Source organism: Medicago sativa, chromosome 7 (genome assembly GCF_051527215.1).
Source record: "Medicago sativa cultivar Bolivia chromosome 7, Bolivia_mono, whole genome shotgun sequence".
Taxonomy (NCBI): domain Eukaryota; kingdom Viridiplantae; phylum Streptophyta; class Magnoliopsida; order Fabales; family Fabaceae; genus Medicago; species Medicago sativa.
Window position 1 is genome coordinate 12,236,195 of NC_140755.1, and position 20,026 is coordinate 12,256,220.

The 20,026-nt window shown below is 38.2% G+C and overlaps 1 protein-coding gene and 1 pseudogene across 2 annotated transcripts in view; both read left to right on the forward strand.

The window, feature by feature from the left end:
* On the forward strand, positions 1-3,632 carry LOC146904302 (uncharacterized; annotated as a pseudogene). Its single transcript, XR_015020079.1, has 5 exons — positions 1-74; positions 658-961; positions 1,735-1,985; positions 2,088-2,242; positions 2,934-3,632. The product of XR_015020079.1 is annotated as an uncharacterized LOC146904302 (transcript).
* The window catches only part of LOC146904303 (uncharacterized), a 26,073-nt gene continuing 9,033 nt past the window's right edge, over positions 2,987-20,026 (forward strand). Inside the window, exons 1-4 of the mRNA XM_085728260.1 lie at positions 2,987-3,031; positions 3,115-3,168; positions 3,254-3,322; positions 7,189-9,885. Coding sequence (XP_085584386.1) covers positions 2,987-3,031; positions 3,115-3,168; positions 3,254-3,322; positions 7,189-9,885 — 2,865 coding nt within the window. The remainder of the gene's footprint in view (positions 3,032-3,114; positions 3,169-3,253; positions 3,323-7,188; positions 9,886-20,026) is intronic.

Below are 20,026 nucleotides of genomic sequence, written 5' to 3' on the forward strand. Positions count from 1 at the left end.
ATGAGCACATCAGAATCGACCTCACTAGTTTATTTCGCTTCTTCGCTACTCTTCGGCCTTCGCCGCAATCTTCGGTATTGATTTTTTAGATTTTTGTGTTAATATAATATGCTTATGCAAACTCATTCTTCACATTGCCTAATTACGTATTTCTAGATTTGATTTTCAGTTGAGGTATGTGAAGGTTTTTTTAGTGTAGTAGTATGTTTGAATTAGGAGTGTACAAAGTGACGGGTTAGGTTGGGTTGTATGTGACCCGAATCGGGTCCTAACATTAGCTTAGGCCAATTTTGGGACATGATCCTACCCATAAACCAATCCATTATATGACATAATAAAAAACTCAGTAATCAGAAGCTTAAAAGAACACATAAAAATTACATCAATTTATGTGAGGAAACTAGTGGATTCATTATGAGTTCTTACTGGGTTACATTATTAAGAGTAAAATGTTAGTGCAATTCTTAAATCCGATGTAACAAATAAGTTTTGAAATGCTTTGGTTGAAATGTAGTTTTCTTTACTTCATTCATCAATTTGAAATGCTTTGGTTGAAAACAATAGCAAGCATCAACACATTGAGGTTGTAAAGTACTAACTAGTATTTGAACTAGCAGCTGGTATCTTAGGTTGTTAATTTATCAGTTGGTAGCTTAGACCGAACAATTCCGATTCATGCAACACCACAAAGACCTTCGAAGCACAACGGAATCAGATTCACCCCTCTTCCGTCGAAAATGCACCATCTGGTCCATGCCCCTTGGATTTCATGAAATCGAAGCTAATTCTCATGGTTTCGCATGAACTATCTCTTTCTGGTGGACCTTTACTTTTGATGGAATTGGCGTTTTTGTTGAGAGGTGTTGGTTCTGATGTTGTTTGGATTACCAATCAGTATCCTGCTGAACATGATCAGGTTATTTATAGTTTGGAGAGTAAAATGTTGGACAAAGGAGTTCAGGTATATTTCTCTTTTTTCTTCGCCTTTTCGTTTTGATCTTATTGTTGTTTACTTGGTTGATTTTTTTTTAGTGTTAAATTAATGCTGCGTGGAAATGTTTTAAGAGGTTTGAGTAGTTATGTTTTTCCATATTTGGAATTATGAATAGCGATTCAGTGTGTCTATAAATAGGGATTTGACTCAAATGATTGATATTTTGTCCACATGTGTAGCAAATCATGGATTGTGCTCATTTAAGAAGAACTAGATCCTATAAATTAACAGAAGATTAAAGAAAATGAAAATCGCAAGACAATGAAACACGATCATTTGTTTACGCAGATCACCGCTTGTTCCTACCTCTGCGACTACAGAGCAACTGTAGTTCAGTATATATTACTTGAGTGAATTTGCAACGCTGCACTAGCTCAGCTCCCCCGTCCCTTGCCCCTCTTCTGTGTCTATATATGAGACATACTCGACAACAATCAACTCAGTTCTCTAATTTGTGATATCCACTTAATGAACTTTTTGACGTTGCTCTATTGGAGTTGATAGTTGGTTAAAGTACAATCAACTTAGATCACTAATTTGTGAGATCCATTTGATAAACATAGTTCACATGTGGCATGGTAGAACCCACAAAAATACTAGTTAAGCAACTGTGTAATCAGTTTGATTGAGTTGGATAATAATTCCAATCTGTATGAAATGCCTAGACCTGCAGTTCATATCCATGTGTTATTGAACTTCTAAGTGTAACTTTTTTTTTTCATCTGATTGGCTTCTGATAGGTCCTGCCTACAAAAGGTGAAAAGGCTGTAGATACAGCTCTTAATACTGCTGTAGCTGGAAAGTGGCTGGATGCCGTCTTAAAGGAAAAAGTTACCCTCGTTCTTCAGAAGGTTTTATGGTGGATTCATGAAATGCGAGGGCATTATTTCAAAGAGGCATATGTCAAGCACCTCCCTTTTGTTGCAGGTGCTATGATTGATTCACATATAACTGTAGAGTACTAGAAGAATAGGACCAGGGAGAGTTTAGGGTATGTTTCCAGATTCATTTAATAATATATTACTCCTATGTGTTCTGTGTGACTGTAACTTAAGTCGTGTTTCTAGCTGTATGCTTTTGCCTGATTTTGTAGAATTAAAATGCCTGAAACTTATGTTGTACATCTTGGAAATAGCAAGGAACTTATGGAAGTTGCAGAAGATAGTGTAGCAAAGAGGGTTCTTCGTGAGCATGTTAGGGAATCTCTTGGAGTAAGAAATGATGATCTACTTTTTGCCATCATAAATAGTATGTCACTACCTATACTCATTCAATATTCATTTTTCAATCATTGCATTAGTTTCATGATATTTTCATCCAATGCGGTACATGACATGGTTGCAAGGCCAATTGACATCGTTTGGCTTGTTGTTTCTCTTTTCTTTGTTATGGGTGCCAATTTAATATAGTGTGTACCTCTTCTGTTCACTTTTTTACATTTCTTTTGCTAGTATGTATTCTCAGGTCTAGTTATTATCCCAATGTATGAATGATCTTTATGGTATAATAAAACCTCTTTGACATTAATTTTTTTTTTTGATCTAACAAATGGAAGTTGGCGCACCTTCAAAAGCAATGTTACTGATCTAATAGTGAACTTTGTCTTACAACTCACAATTTTAGTCTTGAACTTCCAAGCTTTACATTGACGTTGTAATGAGTGCATGAGGAGATTAAAAATCTTCATTCTACATCAAGAATAAAAAAGAAATGTTATAACTTAATAGAAAGAAAATCCTTTTTTCTGAAATATTGATTTACTTTCATATTTTATTCCTTATACTTTTTCTTTCATTTCTTTTGAAATTCTAACAAATTGGTTAACCATTTCTCTTCAATATTTTCTCATTTTGACTGCACGTTCCTTGTTTTCATGTAATACGTTTTCTTTTCAGAATGTCTTGTCGGTATTCATTCTCTTTTGACTGTAATTTGTCAGGAAAAAATCTGTAGTCGTCTGGCTTTTTGCGTTGTCATACACGATGTGTAGAGATGGCTCACGCCACAGAATCAGTGGCTTGTCCGAAAGGTCATTGGGTAATGATATGCTTTGCAGCTTAGTTGTGCTGTTTTGTTGCGAATTGGGAATGAATTGAACATTGTGCATGATGCTTCTGCAGCGCAACGTAATTGGGTATGAATTGAACGTTAACAACTCATTGATAATGTTTCAGGTGATCCTGATTGTGTATACATGCCACTTATTCCAATTTTTTCCTTCTTCTGCCTTTGTGTATTGATTTACTATTTTTCATGCAGGAGAGGTTTATGGATATATTCAAATGGAAAGAAAAGATGGAGCAGCATCTGATGGATGTATCAAACATTGTATATGGCGTGCTAGCAATGAAGTAGACATCTCTTTGAGGTATGAAGCCTAGGATAGGAATATAACCACTTTTTCTTCACAAGTTTCAGTACTCTTAGAACTGGTAGAATATAGATATCGTACAACATTAACAATAAGATACTGTAAATCTTCACTGGTTCAATTTCGAAAAAATTGTGGCTGCTTTTAGGAGCTTTTTTTTTATTGGCAATTGTGGATTGACTAGTATTATGACATTCATAATTAAGTTTATGATTAATTTGTAATGAGATTATCATGAATGTAATTTGCTATATTCATATTTCAGTATCTTATTATAGCGTTTAATTATAGCATTTTTGGTTACAAATTTATTTAAAAAAGAAAAAAAAAACACAACTTTTATTAGCGCTTTTAGTAAAACGCTAAGAAACCCCTATTTGAGTAGAAAGGCTACGATAGCGCTTCTCAGAAAGTGCTAAGAAACAACTGTTAGAAAAACTACTTTAATAGCACTAGAATAAGGCTATATTAGCGCTTTTCTGAAAGCGCTATTGACGTGTTGCTATTTAATAGCGTTTGGAAAGCGCTATTACAGGCTCCTGACCTTTTATAGCGAGGGCTTTCTTAGCGCTTGAGAAGCGCTATTAAGAGCCAAAATGAGTGCTATTAAAGGGGGTATTTTGTAGTAGTGTTTTTTTGCTATATACACCTGTTTGCTTGCTGTTTGAACCCCTGCATGTTTATTTTTGAACTTTAAAAATTCCTAAAAAATTCCTATGTGTTCTTGATCATTTTCTTGATATTTTTGTGATGTTGTTATGTGTTAAATCCTGATTAAAAATATGTGGGGTATTTTCTCATTAATTGTTACTATTTTAGTTGAAATTTGTGGAGTTTTATATGTTCTTGAGCTTTAAAAAACCCTTTAAAAATTCTAAAAAAATTCGTGTATGTTTATTGTTATTTTTGTGATATTTCTATGCATTTTGTTCGCTGAAAATTTGGTCAAAAAATATTAACACATTTTCTTGCATTATTTCTTGATTTTATGTGAAAAAACCTCTAAAAATTTGCTCAATTCCATTCTATGTTCTTGATGACTATTTGATATACATGATATATGTTTCTATGAATCTTTAGCTACTGTTTGTACATAATTGTGATGCTTGTGTGTGAGTCTTGATTAGTTGCTTGTTTTACAAGTTACATTTGTGAATAAATAATGCAAGTGTGCCTAAATTCACTTAAAAATGTAGGGTTCATCATGTGGCTTTAATTCTCATTTAAAAAAAAAACTGAATACATACTTTTGAAAAATGTATTGAATTATGAGAGTTATAAGCTATGTGTTTCTTGCATTCCATGGGTGAATTTTAGTCATATTTTGCACTTGTTTTGGCTTTATTTTGTGAAGTTTTCCATGCTTTTGTCCTAACATTTTACTTGCTTTATTGTCTTTAATATCACCCTATGCTACTAACATTTTCTTGTTCCATGTTTCATACATCAAAAGCATATTCTCCATCACACTTTCTCATCCCATCTCTTTACATTTCTTTTGCTTTTGATTCATTTGTGTGGGATTAAGTTCTCACAAAGACCATAGAATGTATCTAGGCCAATGATGTAAAGGACAATGGACTCTAATGATGTACACCGACACAAGCACCGACACATGCACACACATCACATAGATATTTTTTAGATGTATGGCTAGGATATGCATGTTTAGATGTATGTTTAGGAATGAATGTTTAGATGAATGCCTAGGATTTACACTTAGCAAGAATCATTTTCCAAAAAACTTGAACAACATCACTCAAATCATTTTCACAATAAACCTTGGGGTCCAAAACCCCATTGATTTTCTCTTTTAATTTCTTAATCAAAATTTTAATGAATTTTAATCATACTTTGACTTTCTTTTGCAAAATAACTAATTCAACTTCACAATTTCACAATCTTATGCCCTTGAGGCCTCTCTCTCTCTCATTCTTCAAATTCCAATTTTCAAACTTAAAATCAATCAACAAAAACAAAAACATTTTTTGGAAGAGAACTACGGTGGATTTGATCCCTTAAAAGGGTACGTAGGCAAGGAATCAAAATTCCTTCAATTCAAATAAAATAAAAATCCAAATACTTTCTTCTCCCTCCAATTCTTCACTTAGTAAACCTTAGGTGTAAATATCAATTTTCAAATAGCATTTAAAAATAAAGCGGGCGCGTAGAAAGTAAAGACGGTTCCTATAGGTTACTATAGTTGTTATGGGTGCCTAACACCTTCCCGCAGCGAAAACAACTCCCGGACCTCGATTCTCAAGGGTTTTGCTTATTTTTTCCCTTCCCAAGAAAAAATGAGATATCACCGGTTAAAAAGGTTCAAACGTAATCAATGTTTGACACCCGAAAAACCAAGATAACACAGCTGGCGACTTCACTGGGGAGATTCGAGAGTTACGCCTAGTCTTTATTTCCACGCTTGCGCTCTTTTTACTTGTTTCTTTTACTTGTTTTCCTATGTGAATAAATGTTTAAATTCTTGCAAAACGTGTGGGGTGAGAATATCAAAAGTCCTACACCCGGGCTGAGTGAACTTAGGATTTAGGAGGGATATAATCGACAATTCATTCCGGGGGTTGCCTCGTGTTTTGGATTATGCGATCAATCCCACATAGCTGAGGCATTTTGGGGGTGATGTTGTCGGCGCGTGTTGTCGCGTTTAGGCACTTTACTTCTAATTGTTCTATGACGCTATGAACCGTAGATAACCAAACCCATCCATGGCTATTTTCTAGGATGTAGTGCGGAGGCTAAACCGAGTGTTGTCTCGAATTTTAGTCGTCACGCGATACTACACTCAAGTTAGACCTTCTTACGGATAATCATGGAGCGAGTGTTGTCTCGCGACACCGTGATCTACGTCGGAGAGGTTGTGACTTGGGAACCTTTTTAGAACCCGGTTACTATCTCCTAAAGCCTTAGTTTCACCGGACACCGTGTCCACCCATGACTCCTTGACTTTGAACTTCAACCCACCATGTTTTCTCCGAACTTGAACATAATCATGCATTCATGCATACATGCATACATGCATAAACTTTTTTCCATGCATTTATCGAAGGGCTTAGACAAATTGAATTTGTAAACATTGTAGGAATGGGGAAGACTAAGTCCTACAAATTCAAGGAAGTGGATCTGGCTAGTTTAAGAGATTTGGCACTCAAGATCGAGGATCCGACCGGTTTCCGACATCGTTACGGGGCTTTACTTACTCTTCTCCAGACTAATGTGGATGAGAAGCTTGTGCACACTCTAGTGCAATTCTATGATCGGGAGTATCAGTGCTTTACTCTTCCCGACTTTCAGTTGGTGCCTACTTTAGAGGCTTATTCTTGCTTGATGGGTCTATCTATTGCTAAGGGGGTACCCTTCGCGGGACTTGAGAATCCTCCTACTCCATTGGTTATTGCTAAAGATCTCTATCTCAAGACCACCGATGTCTCCAAGAATCTCGTCACTAAGGCTCACATCCGAGGGTTCACTTCGAAGTATCTACTTGAGAAAGCCAACCTCAAGACCACTTGTCAAGACACTCTTGATGCTATTCTCGCACTCCTCATCTATGGGCTTATTCTCTTTCCAAATCTTGATGACTTCGTGGACATGAATGCTATTACGATCTTCCGCTCCAAGAATCCGTAATGTTTACAAATTTCTAATTTATCTAAAACCCTTCGATAACACAAAAAAGAGTCTTTTTGCATATGCATTAACACATCTCATGCATCATACGCATTCATTGGTCACAAAAAAACTTCTCTCGTGCTCATTGCCTCCTGGTTCTTCTGCCGCAGTCTGAAAAGTGGCTCGTGCTCGTAAGGTTTACCAACCAGACAGAGTTCATCAAACAAGATTGTACAAGAGAAGAAACAAGGCTAACTTTGAAGAAGAAAATGCTCAGCTCCGTGCCGAATTGGCTGCTATGAAAGAAGACTTGGCTAAGGCTCATGACGCTATGTCCACTATGATGGCTGCACAAGAACAACCAGCCACATCTGTTCCAGCTTCTACTGAGGTGATCCCATCTATCCCACTATCTACTGTGATGTCTGATGCTCGATTTGTTATGCCCAATGGACACCCTTATGGACTCTCAGCTTTCTATGCTCCTAAAACTGCGGCTGGTATTTCTGGTATTGGCAATCAAGGACAGATTCCTGTATCCACCTCTATGCCTCAAGTAACTACTGTTGTTACCGACCCTGTTGTACACACTGTGCAGCAGGTAATTGATGTCGATACTCCACGTGGACAAGACCCTATAATGGAAGCTATGAAAAGACAGTTAAGAGAGTTGGCTGGAGAACTCCGTGAGGTCAAAGCTAGCCGTGGGAATGGTGTTTCTGCTAAGGCTCGGGATCTATGCTTGGTATCCCGGTTTGAGGTTCCTAAGAAGTTCAAAGTGCCAGATTTTGACAAATACAATGGAACTTCTTGTCCACATAGCCATGTCATTCGGTATGTCCGAAAGATGGCCAACTACGCAGATAATGATGCGCTGATGATCCACTGTTTCCAGGATAGCTTGATGGAAGATGCGGCAGACTGGTATACGGGTTTAAGCAAAGATAACATCCATACTTTTGAAGAACTTGCTGCTGCTTTTGAAAGTCATTATGAGTTCAATACCCGCTTGAAGCCAAATAGGGACTCTCTTAAGTCTTTGTCTCAGAAGTCAGATGAAACCTTCCGTGAATATGCTCAGAGATGGAGAGGGGCAGCTGCCCGTGTTTCTCCTCGGCTTGATGAAGAAGAGCTGACGCAGACATTCTTGAAAACTCTGAAGAAGGAATATAAGGAAAGAATGATAGTCTCTGCTCCAAACAACTTCTCCGACATGGTTACTATGGGAACTCGTCTAGAAGAGGCTGTCAGAGAGGGTATCATTGTTCTTGAAAAGGGTGAATCCTCAGCTAGCGCACCTAAGAAGTACGGTAATGGCCACCATAAGAGGAAAGAATCCGAAGTAGGGATGGTATCCAGTAACCAATCTTCAGCTACTGTCGCTCCTATTAATGCTGCTCAGTTACCTTTGCCCTACCAATACATGCAGTACTCTCAACATCCTTTCTTCCCGCCATTCTATCAGCAATATCCTCTGCCACCGGGTCAACCACCAGTGCCCGTTAATGCCATTGCTCAACAAGTACAGCAACAACCTCCTGCTCAACAACAACAGCAGCAACAACAGGGGCCTCGGCCTAAGACTTATTTCCCACCGATACCAATGCGGTATGCTGAGCTGCTCCCAACTTTACTTGCTAAGGGCCACTGCGTCACCAGACCAGGCAAGCCTCCGCCTACACCATTGCCTCCAAGGTTCCGACAGGATCTCACATGTGAATTCCATCAGGGCGCTCAAGGCCACGATGTTGAGGGTTGCTATGCTCTGAAGTATATTGTGAAAGACCTAATGGACAGGGGACAGTTGACTTTTGAAAATAGTGTTCCTCATGTTCTTGACAATCCACTTCCAAATCATGCCGCAGTTAACATGATTGAGGCTTTTGAAAGAGTTCCTGTTCCCAGAGAGGCTCCCGTGTTGAATGTCAGTAATGTTGTTACTCCTTTGGTACCGCTGCATGTCAAACTTTGCCAGGCTTCTTTGTTCAATCATGATCATGCTTCTTGTTCAGAATGTCTTCAGAATCCTATGGGTTGTTGTGTGGTGCAAGATGATATACAGAGCCTGATGGATGACAAGCACTTGATTGCCAGTGATGTTTGTGTAATTGTGCCAGTGTTTCATGATTCTCCGGCTAAAAGTACATCTCAGACAAAGAATGTTGAACCTTTGGTGATCAGGTTACCTGGTCCGGTATCTTACGCCTCTACGAAAGCAATCCCTTACAAGTACGATGCAACCATGATTGAGAATGGAGTGGAAGTGCCTCTGGTATCCCCAGCTACGGTTGATAATGTTGCCGGTGAAATTACAGCTCTGAGAAGCGGAAAAGTCCGTCCACCCTTGTTTCAAAAGAAGGTGGTTACACCTGTTGCTACAATAACTCCACCAATTGCTCCTCCTGTTGACAAGAACGCTGGCCCATCAGGCCAATCTATTGACGAGTCTAATCTGGACGAAATTCTGAGGCTTATCAAGAAGAGCGATTATAAGATTATAGACCAGCTGCTGCAAACTCCATCAAAGATATCCATCTTGTCTCTGCTCTTAAGTTCAGAAGCTCACAGGAAAGTGTTGATGAAAGTACTGGAACAGGCCTATGTTGATTATGAAGTCTCTGTGAATCAGTTCAATGGAATAGTGGGTAAAATTACTGCTTGTAACAACTTGGGGTTTGGTGACGATGAGCTCCCCGAAGCAGGGAAATACCACAACTTGGCTTTGCATATCTCAGTACACTGCAAGTCTGACATGATATCCAACGTGTTGGTGGATACTGGATCATCCTTAAACGTAATGCCTGAGTCTACACTAAGACAGTTGAGTCATCATGGGATTTCTCTAAGGGGAAGCAGCTATTTGGTTAAAGCTTTCGACGGATCTCGCAAGGATGTTCTTGGGGAAGTAGACTTGCCAATTACCATTGGTCCCGAGACATTTCAGATTACTTTTCAGGTCATGGATATCAATGCTTCTTACAGTTGTCTCCTCGGAAGACCGTGGATTCACGACGCTGGGGCGGTAACTTCTACTCTGCACCAGAAGCTCAAGTTTGTGAGGAATGGGTCCGCTGAAGGGACGTCATTTCAAGGCTTGACTGTTGAAGGTACAGAATCCCGGAGAGCTAGTGCTAGTATGGCTTCATTGAAAGACGCCCAGAAGGCTGTTCGAGAAGGGCAAGCTGCTGGCTGGGGCAAAGTGATACAGATTTTGGAAAACAAGCGTAAAGAGGGCCTTGGATTCTCCCCGACCTCAGGCGTTTCAACAGGAACTTTCTACAGTGCTGGGTTTATCAATGCCATTGCTGAAGATGCTGCCGAGAGTAGTTATGTGCCTACATTTGTTGTACCAGGAGGCACTGTGAGCAATTGGGAGGCCATTGATGTTCCTTTAGTCATGCATGCTTCCATGTAATGTGTCTTGTTGCTCATGTTTTTCTTTGTTTTCAAAATAACAATCCTTTCGCTCTGCCCAAGGCGAAAGTGATATCATTGTAAGGGCATGTTTGTTTCGGCATTGCCGTTATCAATAAAAGTTGTCGTCTTTCTCACGACTCTTTGTTTTTTTTTTTTACTTTTTAGTGCCTTTTTCTTGGAAATAATGGTAATGCCAGAAAAAACCAAAACATCTGTATTTTTCTTATTAATTTCAAAAACCTGCATGAAAAACATTTTTTCTAAAATCATTCCAATCATATTATGCAGATTGAACCATAATAAACCCGTTGAACACAGTGACCCTATGGTTCCTCCAAATTTTGAATTCCCTGTATATGAAGCTGAAGATGAGGAGGATGATGAAGAGATACCGTATGAGATCACTCGACTGCTTGAGCAAGAAAGAAGAGCCATTCAGCCTCACCAGGAAGAAATTGAGCTTATCAACCTGGGTACTGAAGAGAATAAGCGAGAGATCAAGATTGGTGCTGCACTTGAGCCAGAAGTGAAAAAGAAGATCACTCGGCTTCTCCACGATTATCCAGATGTCTTTGCATGGTCCTATGAAGATATGCCGGGTCTAGATCCCAAGATTGTGGAACATCGGATACCGACAACACCTGAATGTCCTCCTGTCAAACAGAAATTGAGAAGGTCTCGTCCAGACATGGCTCTTAAGATCAAGGCTGAAGTTCAAAAACAAATTGATGCGGGTTTCCTCATGACAGCTGAATATCCTGAGTGGATTGCCAACATTGTACTAGTACCAAAGAAAGATGGGAAAGTTCGAATGTGTGTTGATTATAGAGATTTGAATAAAGCCAGTCCAAAGGATAACTTCCTGTTGCCTCACATTGATGTGCTTGTTGACAGTACTACGCAATCCAAAGTGTTCTCCTTTATGGATGGTTTCTCTGGCTATAACCAGATACGGATGTCTCCTGAAGATAGAGAAAAAACGTCCTTCATTACTCCATGGGGAACATTCTGTTATAAAGTGATGCCGTTTGGCTTGATAAATGCCGGTGCTACCTATCAAAGGGGTATGACAACTCTGTTTCATGATATGATTCACAAGGAGGTTGAAGTATATGTTGATGATATGATTGTGAAGTCAAGTGATGAAGAGCAGCATGTTGTGTATTTGAAAAAGATGTTTGAAAGACTGAGAAAGTACAAGCTGCGGTTGAATCCTAACAAGTGCACATTTGGTGTAAGATCTGGAAAGTTGCTAGGCTTCATTGTCAGTCAAAGAGGCATTGAAGTTGATCCTGACAAAGTCCGAGCCATCAGAGAGATGCCGGCTCCTCAAACTGAAAAGCAAGTCAGAGGTTTCCTCGGACGCCTGAATTATATTTCAAGATTCATATCTCACATGACTTCTACCTGTGGACCAATTTTCAAATTGCTCAGAAAGAATCAGTCTGTTGTATGGAATGATGAATGCCAGGAAGCTTTTGATAGCATTAAAGAATACTTGTTGGAACCACCTATCCTTGTCCCACCAGTGGAAGGAAGGCCTTTGATTATGTACCTGTCAGTGTTAGATGATTCCGTAGGTTGTGTTCTCGGTCAACAAGACGAGACTGGAAAGAAAGAACATGCTATCTACTATATGAGCAAGAAGTTCACCGACTGTGAGACTCGGTATACGATGCTTGAAAAGACTTGTTGTGCTTTAGCTTGGGCTGCCAAACGCCTGCGTCATTATATGGTGAATCACACAACTTGGTTGATATCCCGAATGGATCCAATCAAGTACATCTTTGAAAAGCCTGCTGTTACTGGAAAGATTGCACGTTGGCAAATGTTGTTGTCTGAATATGATATTGTGTACAAAGCTCAGAAAGCAATCAAAGGAAGTATCCTTGCCGAGCATCTTGCTTGTAAACCTCTTGATGATTACCAGCCAATTAAGTTTGATTTCCCTGATGAAGAGATTATGTATTTGAAAGCAAAGGACTGTGAAGAGCCACTGATAAATCAAGGGCCGGATCCCAATAGCAAATGGGGATTGGTGTTTGATGGTGCTGTCAATGCTTATGGTAAAGGAATTGGGTCCATCATTGTAACTCCGCAGGGGCACCATATTCCCTTCACTGCTCGAATAACTTTTGAATGCACGAACAACATAGCTGAATATGAAGCATGCATCTTGGGCATTGAAGAAGCCATTGATATGAGAATTAAGCACCTTGACATCTATGGAGATTCTGCACTTGTTATTAATCAGATAAAGGGTGAATGGTAGACTCATCATGAGAAGCTGATCCCGTACCGTGACTATGCAAGACGTCTGTTGACGTACTTTACCAAGGTTGAGCTACACCATATCCCTCGGGATGAAAATCAGATGGCTGATGCTCTTGCCACTTTGTCTTCCATGTTTCGTGTGAATCACTGGAATGACGTGCCCGTAATCAAGGTGCAGCGTCTTGATAGACCCGCACATGTGTTTACTATTGAAAATATGCCAGATCAAGCTGATAAAGATGTGAATGATAAAAAGCCTTGGTATTACAACATCAAACAGTTCTTGCAGAATCATGAATATCCACCTGGTGCTTCCAACAAGGATAAAAAGACCTTGAGAAGATGGGCTAGTAAATTCCTTCTAGACGGAGAAATCCTATACAAGAGGAACTATGACATGGTCTTGTTGAGATGTGTTGACAAACAAGAAGCTGAGAAATTGATGCATGATATACATGATGGTACTTTTGGGACCCATGCTTCGGGCCACACCATGTCAAGAAAACTGTTAAGAGCCGGCTATTACTGGATAACTATGGAGCGTGACTGCCACAAACATGCTAAGAAATGCCACAAATGTAAAATCTATGCTGACAAGATTCATGTACCTCCACACGCTCTCAATGTTATATCTTCCCCATGGCCTTTCTCTATGTGGGGCATTGACATGATCGGAAGGATTGAACCAAAGGCTTCTAATGGACATCGTTTCATTCTAGTGGCAATTGACTATTTCACCAAGTGGGTTGAAGCTGCTTCCTATGCAAATGTGACCAAGCAAGTTGTTGTAAAGTTTATCAAGAATAACATCATCTGTCGATATGGTGTTCCCAACAAAATCATCACTGACAATGGTTCCAATCTGAACAATAGCATGATGCGAACTTTATGTGAAGAATTCAAAATTGAACATCACAACTCTTCTCCTTATAGACCTCAGATGAATGGTGCAGTTGAGGCCGCTAACAAGAACATCAAGAAGATTGTTTAGAAGATGGTCACTACTTACAAAGACTGGCATGAGATGTTACCGTTTGCCTTGCATGGTTACCGTACTACGGTGCGCAGCTCAACCGGGGCAACTCCTTTCTCATTGGTATATGGTATGGAAGCAGTTCTCCCTCTGGAAGTGGAGATTCCATCTCTTCGAGTGATCATGGAAGCAAAATTAACTGAGGCTGAATGGTGTCAAAGTCGGTACGATCAATTGAATCTGATTGAAGAGAAACGTATGGATGCTATGGCTCATGGACAGTTGTATCAAGTGCGAATGAAAAATGCTTTTGACAAGAAAGTCCGACCTCGTGAATTCAAGGAAGGCGAACTTGTATTGAAAAGGAGGATAAGCCAGCAACCCGACCCAAGGGGCAAATGGACACCTAACTATGAGGGTCCTTATGTTGTCAAGAAAGCTTTCTCTGGTGGTGCTTTGATCCTTACACACATGGATGGTGTTGAACTTCCGAATCCCGTAAATGCCGATATAGTCAAGAAATACTTTGTCTAAAAAGAAAAGAACAGTGTGGTAGGTCGAAAACCCGAAAGGGCGGCCTAGGCAAAAATGCGCTTCCCGGTGGATCGAAAACCCGAAAAGGGTGGTCCAGGCAAAAGTTAGGGACAAAAAAAATAATATGAAAAAGCTTGCTGAGATTGTACGTAACTCAGGCAAGAATGAGCGCCTCGATGAGCCGAAAACCCGAAAGGGCGGTTCATGCAAAAATGAGGTTGACAATAAAAGACACGTAACTATATCTGGCAAACCACCATCACCCCTTGGGGCATCTACAACTATCAATGATCATCTTCTTCAGAAGCTTCTGTACTTGTGAATTCAAAATTTCTATGAAATATAGCGGTCATCGTGTTCAATGTATCACCAACCAATAAAATTACCATTTTCCAAGCTTTGTAAATCCGTGAAGTCATGCCTTTGGCTGACTTTCACTCTTCTACATCAATTTGAGCCTGTGCTATTGTTTGAAACTCTATTTTTCTTTCTATTTTCAATGCTATATACAAAATATTTTCTTTCCATTTTGATAATGTCAATGTCTGAAACAAACATTTTTGAAAATTGAAAAATCCTTTTTTGTCTATTTTGAAAGCAAACCTGAGCAATAGGGTACGTTTCAATGAAACATGCATGAATAAATGAATGTCAATGTCTATTTCAATACATGTTACAAGCAGGTTACTCCCCAGGATGATCTGTGGTCAATGGCAAGAATGAAAAAAGAGAATGGAAGGAAAATTGAAAAAATGAAAATGAAAAGCTCGCTATGTTGAAAACCCGAAAGGGCAGCTTAGGCAAAAATGAGCACCCCGCTGATTGACAACCTATGAAGGCAATTCAGGCAAAAATGGGGCAATGAAAAGAATCTACTCCCGGTGAATCGAAAACCCGAAAGGGCGGTTCAGGCAAAAATGGGATTGGAAAATAAAAGAATGAAAGAATGAAACATTGAAAAGCATTGACCATAGATGCGAACATCCAATGTTTACCCAGCACTGACACGCCTAACAAAGGCGACCTGTATCAAAGAATCTTCCAAGGATCCCTCTTCTACAAGTTTTATTGCCCTTAGCCACGGTTTTGATACGTCTCTCAACGACGATCTCTCCAAAGAGGATTTCTATGTGAATATGTTGCAGCACGAGCCACTACGTGCCCAATCTTCCAATGTTTCGTCTGCCTCTGTGAAACTTCTCTGTTAAACTACAAACCAATCATGCATTTCAAGCATTCATACATGCATAATCATGCATTTTATATGCTCATACATTTAATAATCTTGTTATACCATCCATACATGTTGCATTTCCAATCTCAACTTTCAATCTAACTCAGTTTCCAGTTTCAATTCAGTTCAATCTCCAAATTCAATCCAGCCTCAATTTCAATTCAATTCAATTCCAACTGTCAAATTCAATTCAATCTCCAATTTCAATCCAACCTCAACTTTCAATCCAATCTCAATGTCAATTTAACTCAATTTCAATCTCCAATTCAACTCAATTTCAATCTCCAATTCAACTCAATTTCAACTCTCCAATTCAATGTCTATGTCAATGTCTCTGATTAATCTCAATTTTCAATCCCTCTTTCAATCTCAAACTTTCAATTCAATGTCTTTGGCAATGTTAATCCACTCTCAATTTGCTTTTGGGCCAACAAAATGGTCATGTCTATTTTCAAGTCAAGTCAACATCAACTTACTCCCAATTTGTATCTTTCCAAATCAAACTTCCAATTTGTATCTTGTTATCAGTCAAGTGGCTAGTTCGATCCAAAGGACAGCTTGTACCTACTTATATGCTTATGTTTCCGAACAAACGACGAGTTCGATCGAAAGAACAGTTTGTACCCTGCTCATGCTTTGTTATCGGTCAAACAACAAGTTCGATCCAAAGAACGGTTTGCACCAACTTACATGTTGTAATACTAATCAAGCCGCAAGTTCGATCCAAAGAACAACTTGTATCATCCTTTTGTCTATGCTTCTAGGTCCAGTCTGTACCTGCCTATCTGTTTGTATCCTCGATCAAGCGACAAGTTCGATCCAAAGAACAGCTTGTATCTCTCTATATGTCTATGTCTCCGGTCAAGTGCCAAGTTCGATCCAAAGAGCAGCTTGTACCTGTCTTGTATTTCTATTCCCGATCAAGTAGCAGGTTCGATCCAAAGAACAGCTTGTACCCATCTCCTGTTTGTATTCCATGGTCAAGTGGCGAGTTCGATCCAAGGAACAGCTTGTACCTATCTTTTGTCCCCTGGTTTGTCTACCCTGTCAATGTCTACCTAAATCCCCAGTGATATGACATGCTCTGTAAACTCCAGTTTGTTTGCCTTGCATTCATAATCAAAATGCTGCATGGCATTCATGTTTTTGAAAACGTGAGAAGCGTATTTTTATGTCCAAAAAACAGTGCAAATGTTAATATTTAAGTATCTTCGTCCCGTCAAAGAAACTTAAATAGGGGCAGCTGTTATACCCTAATTTTGGACCTAAAAATACTTGTTCAAAATTTTCTTTCATCTTTGATATATGTCTATTACTTTTGAAGAATTGCCAACTTACTTTTGTTTACACTAACATTTTACTCTGCTTTATCTCTCAACTTAGCTTTACAAATCTTTTAACTGTGTATTTGTCCATGTTTTCTTGCATTTCAAGTCATCCAAAAAAATATCTTTCTTGCATTTTAAGTCATCTGATATGTCTCTGATCAATTGCATCTTTCTCTGCATCTTGTTTCAATGTTACTTGCAAAATTCATGAAAAAGGGTATTTTAGTCATTTCCTGTATTCAAACTCATTTTAGTCCTTTAAAAAATTGTTTGAGTCTCTTCAATTGGTTTGAATAAGTCTTTATTTCAATTTTATGTCAAAATCCATTTCAAAAATTACATTTGAAGTCATTTTGAGTCAGTTTAGCCCCTAGGGGCATTTTAGTCTTTTCACATGTTAAAGCCCTGTTTAATCTCTTAAAATTGTCTCTGAGTCTTTTAATTTGCTTGTATAAATTCTTGCTTTAATTCTCTGTTAAAAATCCATTTTAAAATTGCATCTGAGTCATTTTGAGTCGTTTTGGTCCCCAGGGGCATTTTGGTCATTTCACACAAAATTTTGGCAGAGAGAGGTTACTTTGAAGTACCTCATTTAAGTAGTTGGTTCATTTTAGTCCATTTTGTGTCTTTTATTGGTTTCACTTTACGTTTTTTCCAATTTACCAATTTTATTCCAATTTTATTGTTATTTTCATTTTAGTCCCTAAACTTTTAGAAATTGCACTTTGGTCCTTTTATTTCTTTCAAGGTTTTTTTTTATTTTAATTTTTAGTCCTTTAAGTCAATTTTTGTTTTAAGTCCTTTTTTGGGTCAATTGCAGTCCAGTCCTCTAATTTCAATAAATTGCAGATTGGTCCCTTTTTTTAAAATTGCAGGTCAGTCCCTTAAGTTCCAAAATTGCAGGATGGTCCCTGAGTCCAAAAATACAGCAAGGCCGAGCCAACCAAGTTCAAAGTCCACATGTCAACATTTTATTGGAGCATCAGAACACATGGCAGCCTATATAAGGGCCACATCAATAATTGCACAGGGGGATGAATCAGAATTCGCCAAATCATCACAAACACTTTTCCATTTCTCTCTCTTCTCCCAAACAGATCAAAATCATAACCGTTTCTCAGGAACACCAAGAACATTCATCCCTAATTCATCAAACCCTAACTTCCCAGTAACAATTTTTTTCAATCAATTGCAATGAATTCAAGGCAGTTCTCAGAGATTCACTGAAGAATCTTCATCATCGAACTTCGATTTCTGCAATTCGAAGCTCAAATTCATTGCCTGAGCAACAAATTTGAACGATCATAGAAGCAAAGAGAGTGAGAAGAAGAGGATCGAAGCAAAATCACATCAGCGAAGGAGAAGAAGAAGATAACTGATTTATTTTCAGTTCAAGAACTTACCAGAAGCCTTCGCAAGGATCTATTTGTTCGAATCTTCAATCAAATTCAGGTAAACACGTAAAACCTTCTCGTTTTTTGGTTATAATCATCATCGAAGGTTCGTATTGGAAAATAAACGGTGAATCGAAATGAAAACCTTGAAAAGATTTGAACAAATTGAAAACCGAAACCCTAAAACGCAAAATCATGAAGATTCACCGTTTATTTTTTAACTCAGAGTTCAAATTCATCATTAGCAGAGAAAATAAGTCAGATTAGGGTTTGGTTCCAAGAAAGCTTCAGAAATCCAAAACGTTTCGAATTTGTAAAGGTTTAAAACCAAATCTGTTCGAATCAGTGTAGATCGAAACGTTTCGAACATCTTTCTTCAAAAAATATCAAGATCGAAACGATTTGAACATTTTTATTCAAAAAACAACAAGATAGAAACGTTTCGAACTATTTTCTTCAAAGAAATATCAAAATCGAAGTGTTTCGAACATTTTTCTCCAAAGAAATATCAAAATCGAAGCGTTTTGAACATCTTTCTTCAAAAAATAACAAGTTTGAAACGGTTTGAACAACTTCCTTCAGAAAATAGCAAGATCGAAGCGTTTTGTGTCCAATCTATGCTGATTTGTGGATTAATTCATAGTTTACGACTTGAAAGTCATGAAAGAACGAGTGAGAAACATGAAAACATGAAGATGAGAGAAGGTGGAGAGGATGAGAGAAGACGAGAGATTTAGAGAGAGAAGGAGAGCCTTAGAGTGAGAAAATTAGGGTTAGAATGATTCAGACCGGTCTCCCCCACTCTTATACTGGAGTGAACCGAATTGGTTCATTCAAACTGGTCTGGTTCGTCCTTGAACCCTAAGTCCCCACCGTTTGATCTAGGGTTTGAGATCCTGGATCAATCCAACGTCCCTGATGTGTTTGGATGATCCAGGATCCATGCAGGATTGAGTTGGGCCTAGGCTTCCTTTCTTTTTTCATTTTTGTTGTTTTTTTTTTGCTATATACACCTGTTTGCTTGCTGTTTCAACCCCTGCATGTTTATTTTTGAACTTTAAAAATTCCTAAAAAATTCATATGTGTTCTTGATCATTTTCTTGATATTTTTGTGATGTTGTTATGTGTTAAATCCTGATTAAAAATATGTGGGGTATTTTCTCATTAATTGTTACTATTTTAGTTGAAATTTGTGGAGTTTTATATGTTCTTGAGCTTTAAAAAACCCTTTAAAAATTCTAAAAAAATTCATGTATGTTTCTTGTTATTTTTGTGATATTTCTATGCATTTTGTTCGCTGAAAATTTGGTCAAAAAATATTAACACATTTTCTTGCATTATTTCTTGATTTTATGTGAAAAAACCTCTAAAAATTTGCTCAATTCCATTCTATGTTCTTGATGACTATTTGATATACATGATATATGTTTCTATGAATCTTTAGCTACTGTTTGTACATAATTGTGATGCTTGTGTGTGAGTCTTGATTAGTTGCTTGTTTTACAAGTTACATTTGTGAATAAATAATGCAAGTGTGCCTAAATTCACTTAAAAATGTAGGGTTCATCATGTGGCTTTAATTCTCATTTAAAAAAAAAAACTGAATACATACTTTTGAAAAATGTATTGAATTATGAGAGTTATAAGCTATGTGTTTCTTGCATTCCATGGGTGAATTTTAGTCATATTTTGCACTTGTTTTGGCTTTATTTTGTGAAGTTTTCCATGCTTTTGTCCTAACATTTTACTTGCTTTATTGTCTTTAATATCACCCTATGCTACTAACATTTTCTTGTTCCATGTTTCATACATCAAAAGCATATTCTCCATCACACTTTCTCATCCCATCTATTTACATTTCTTTTGCTTTTGATTCATTT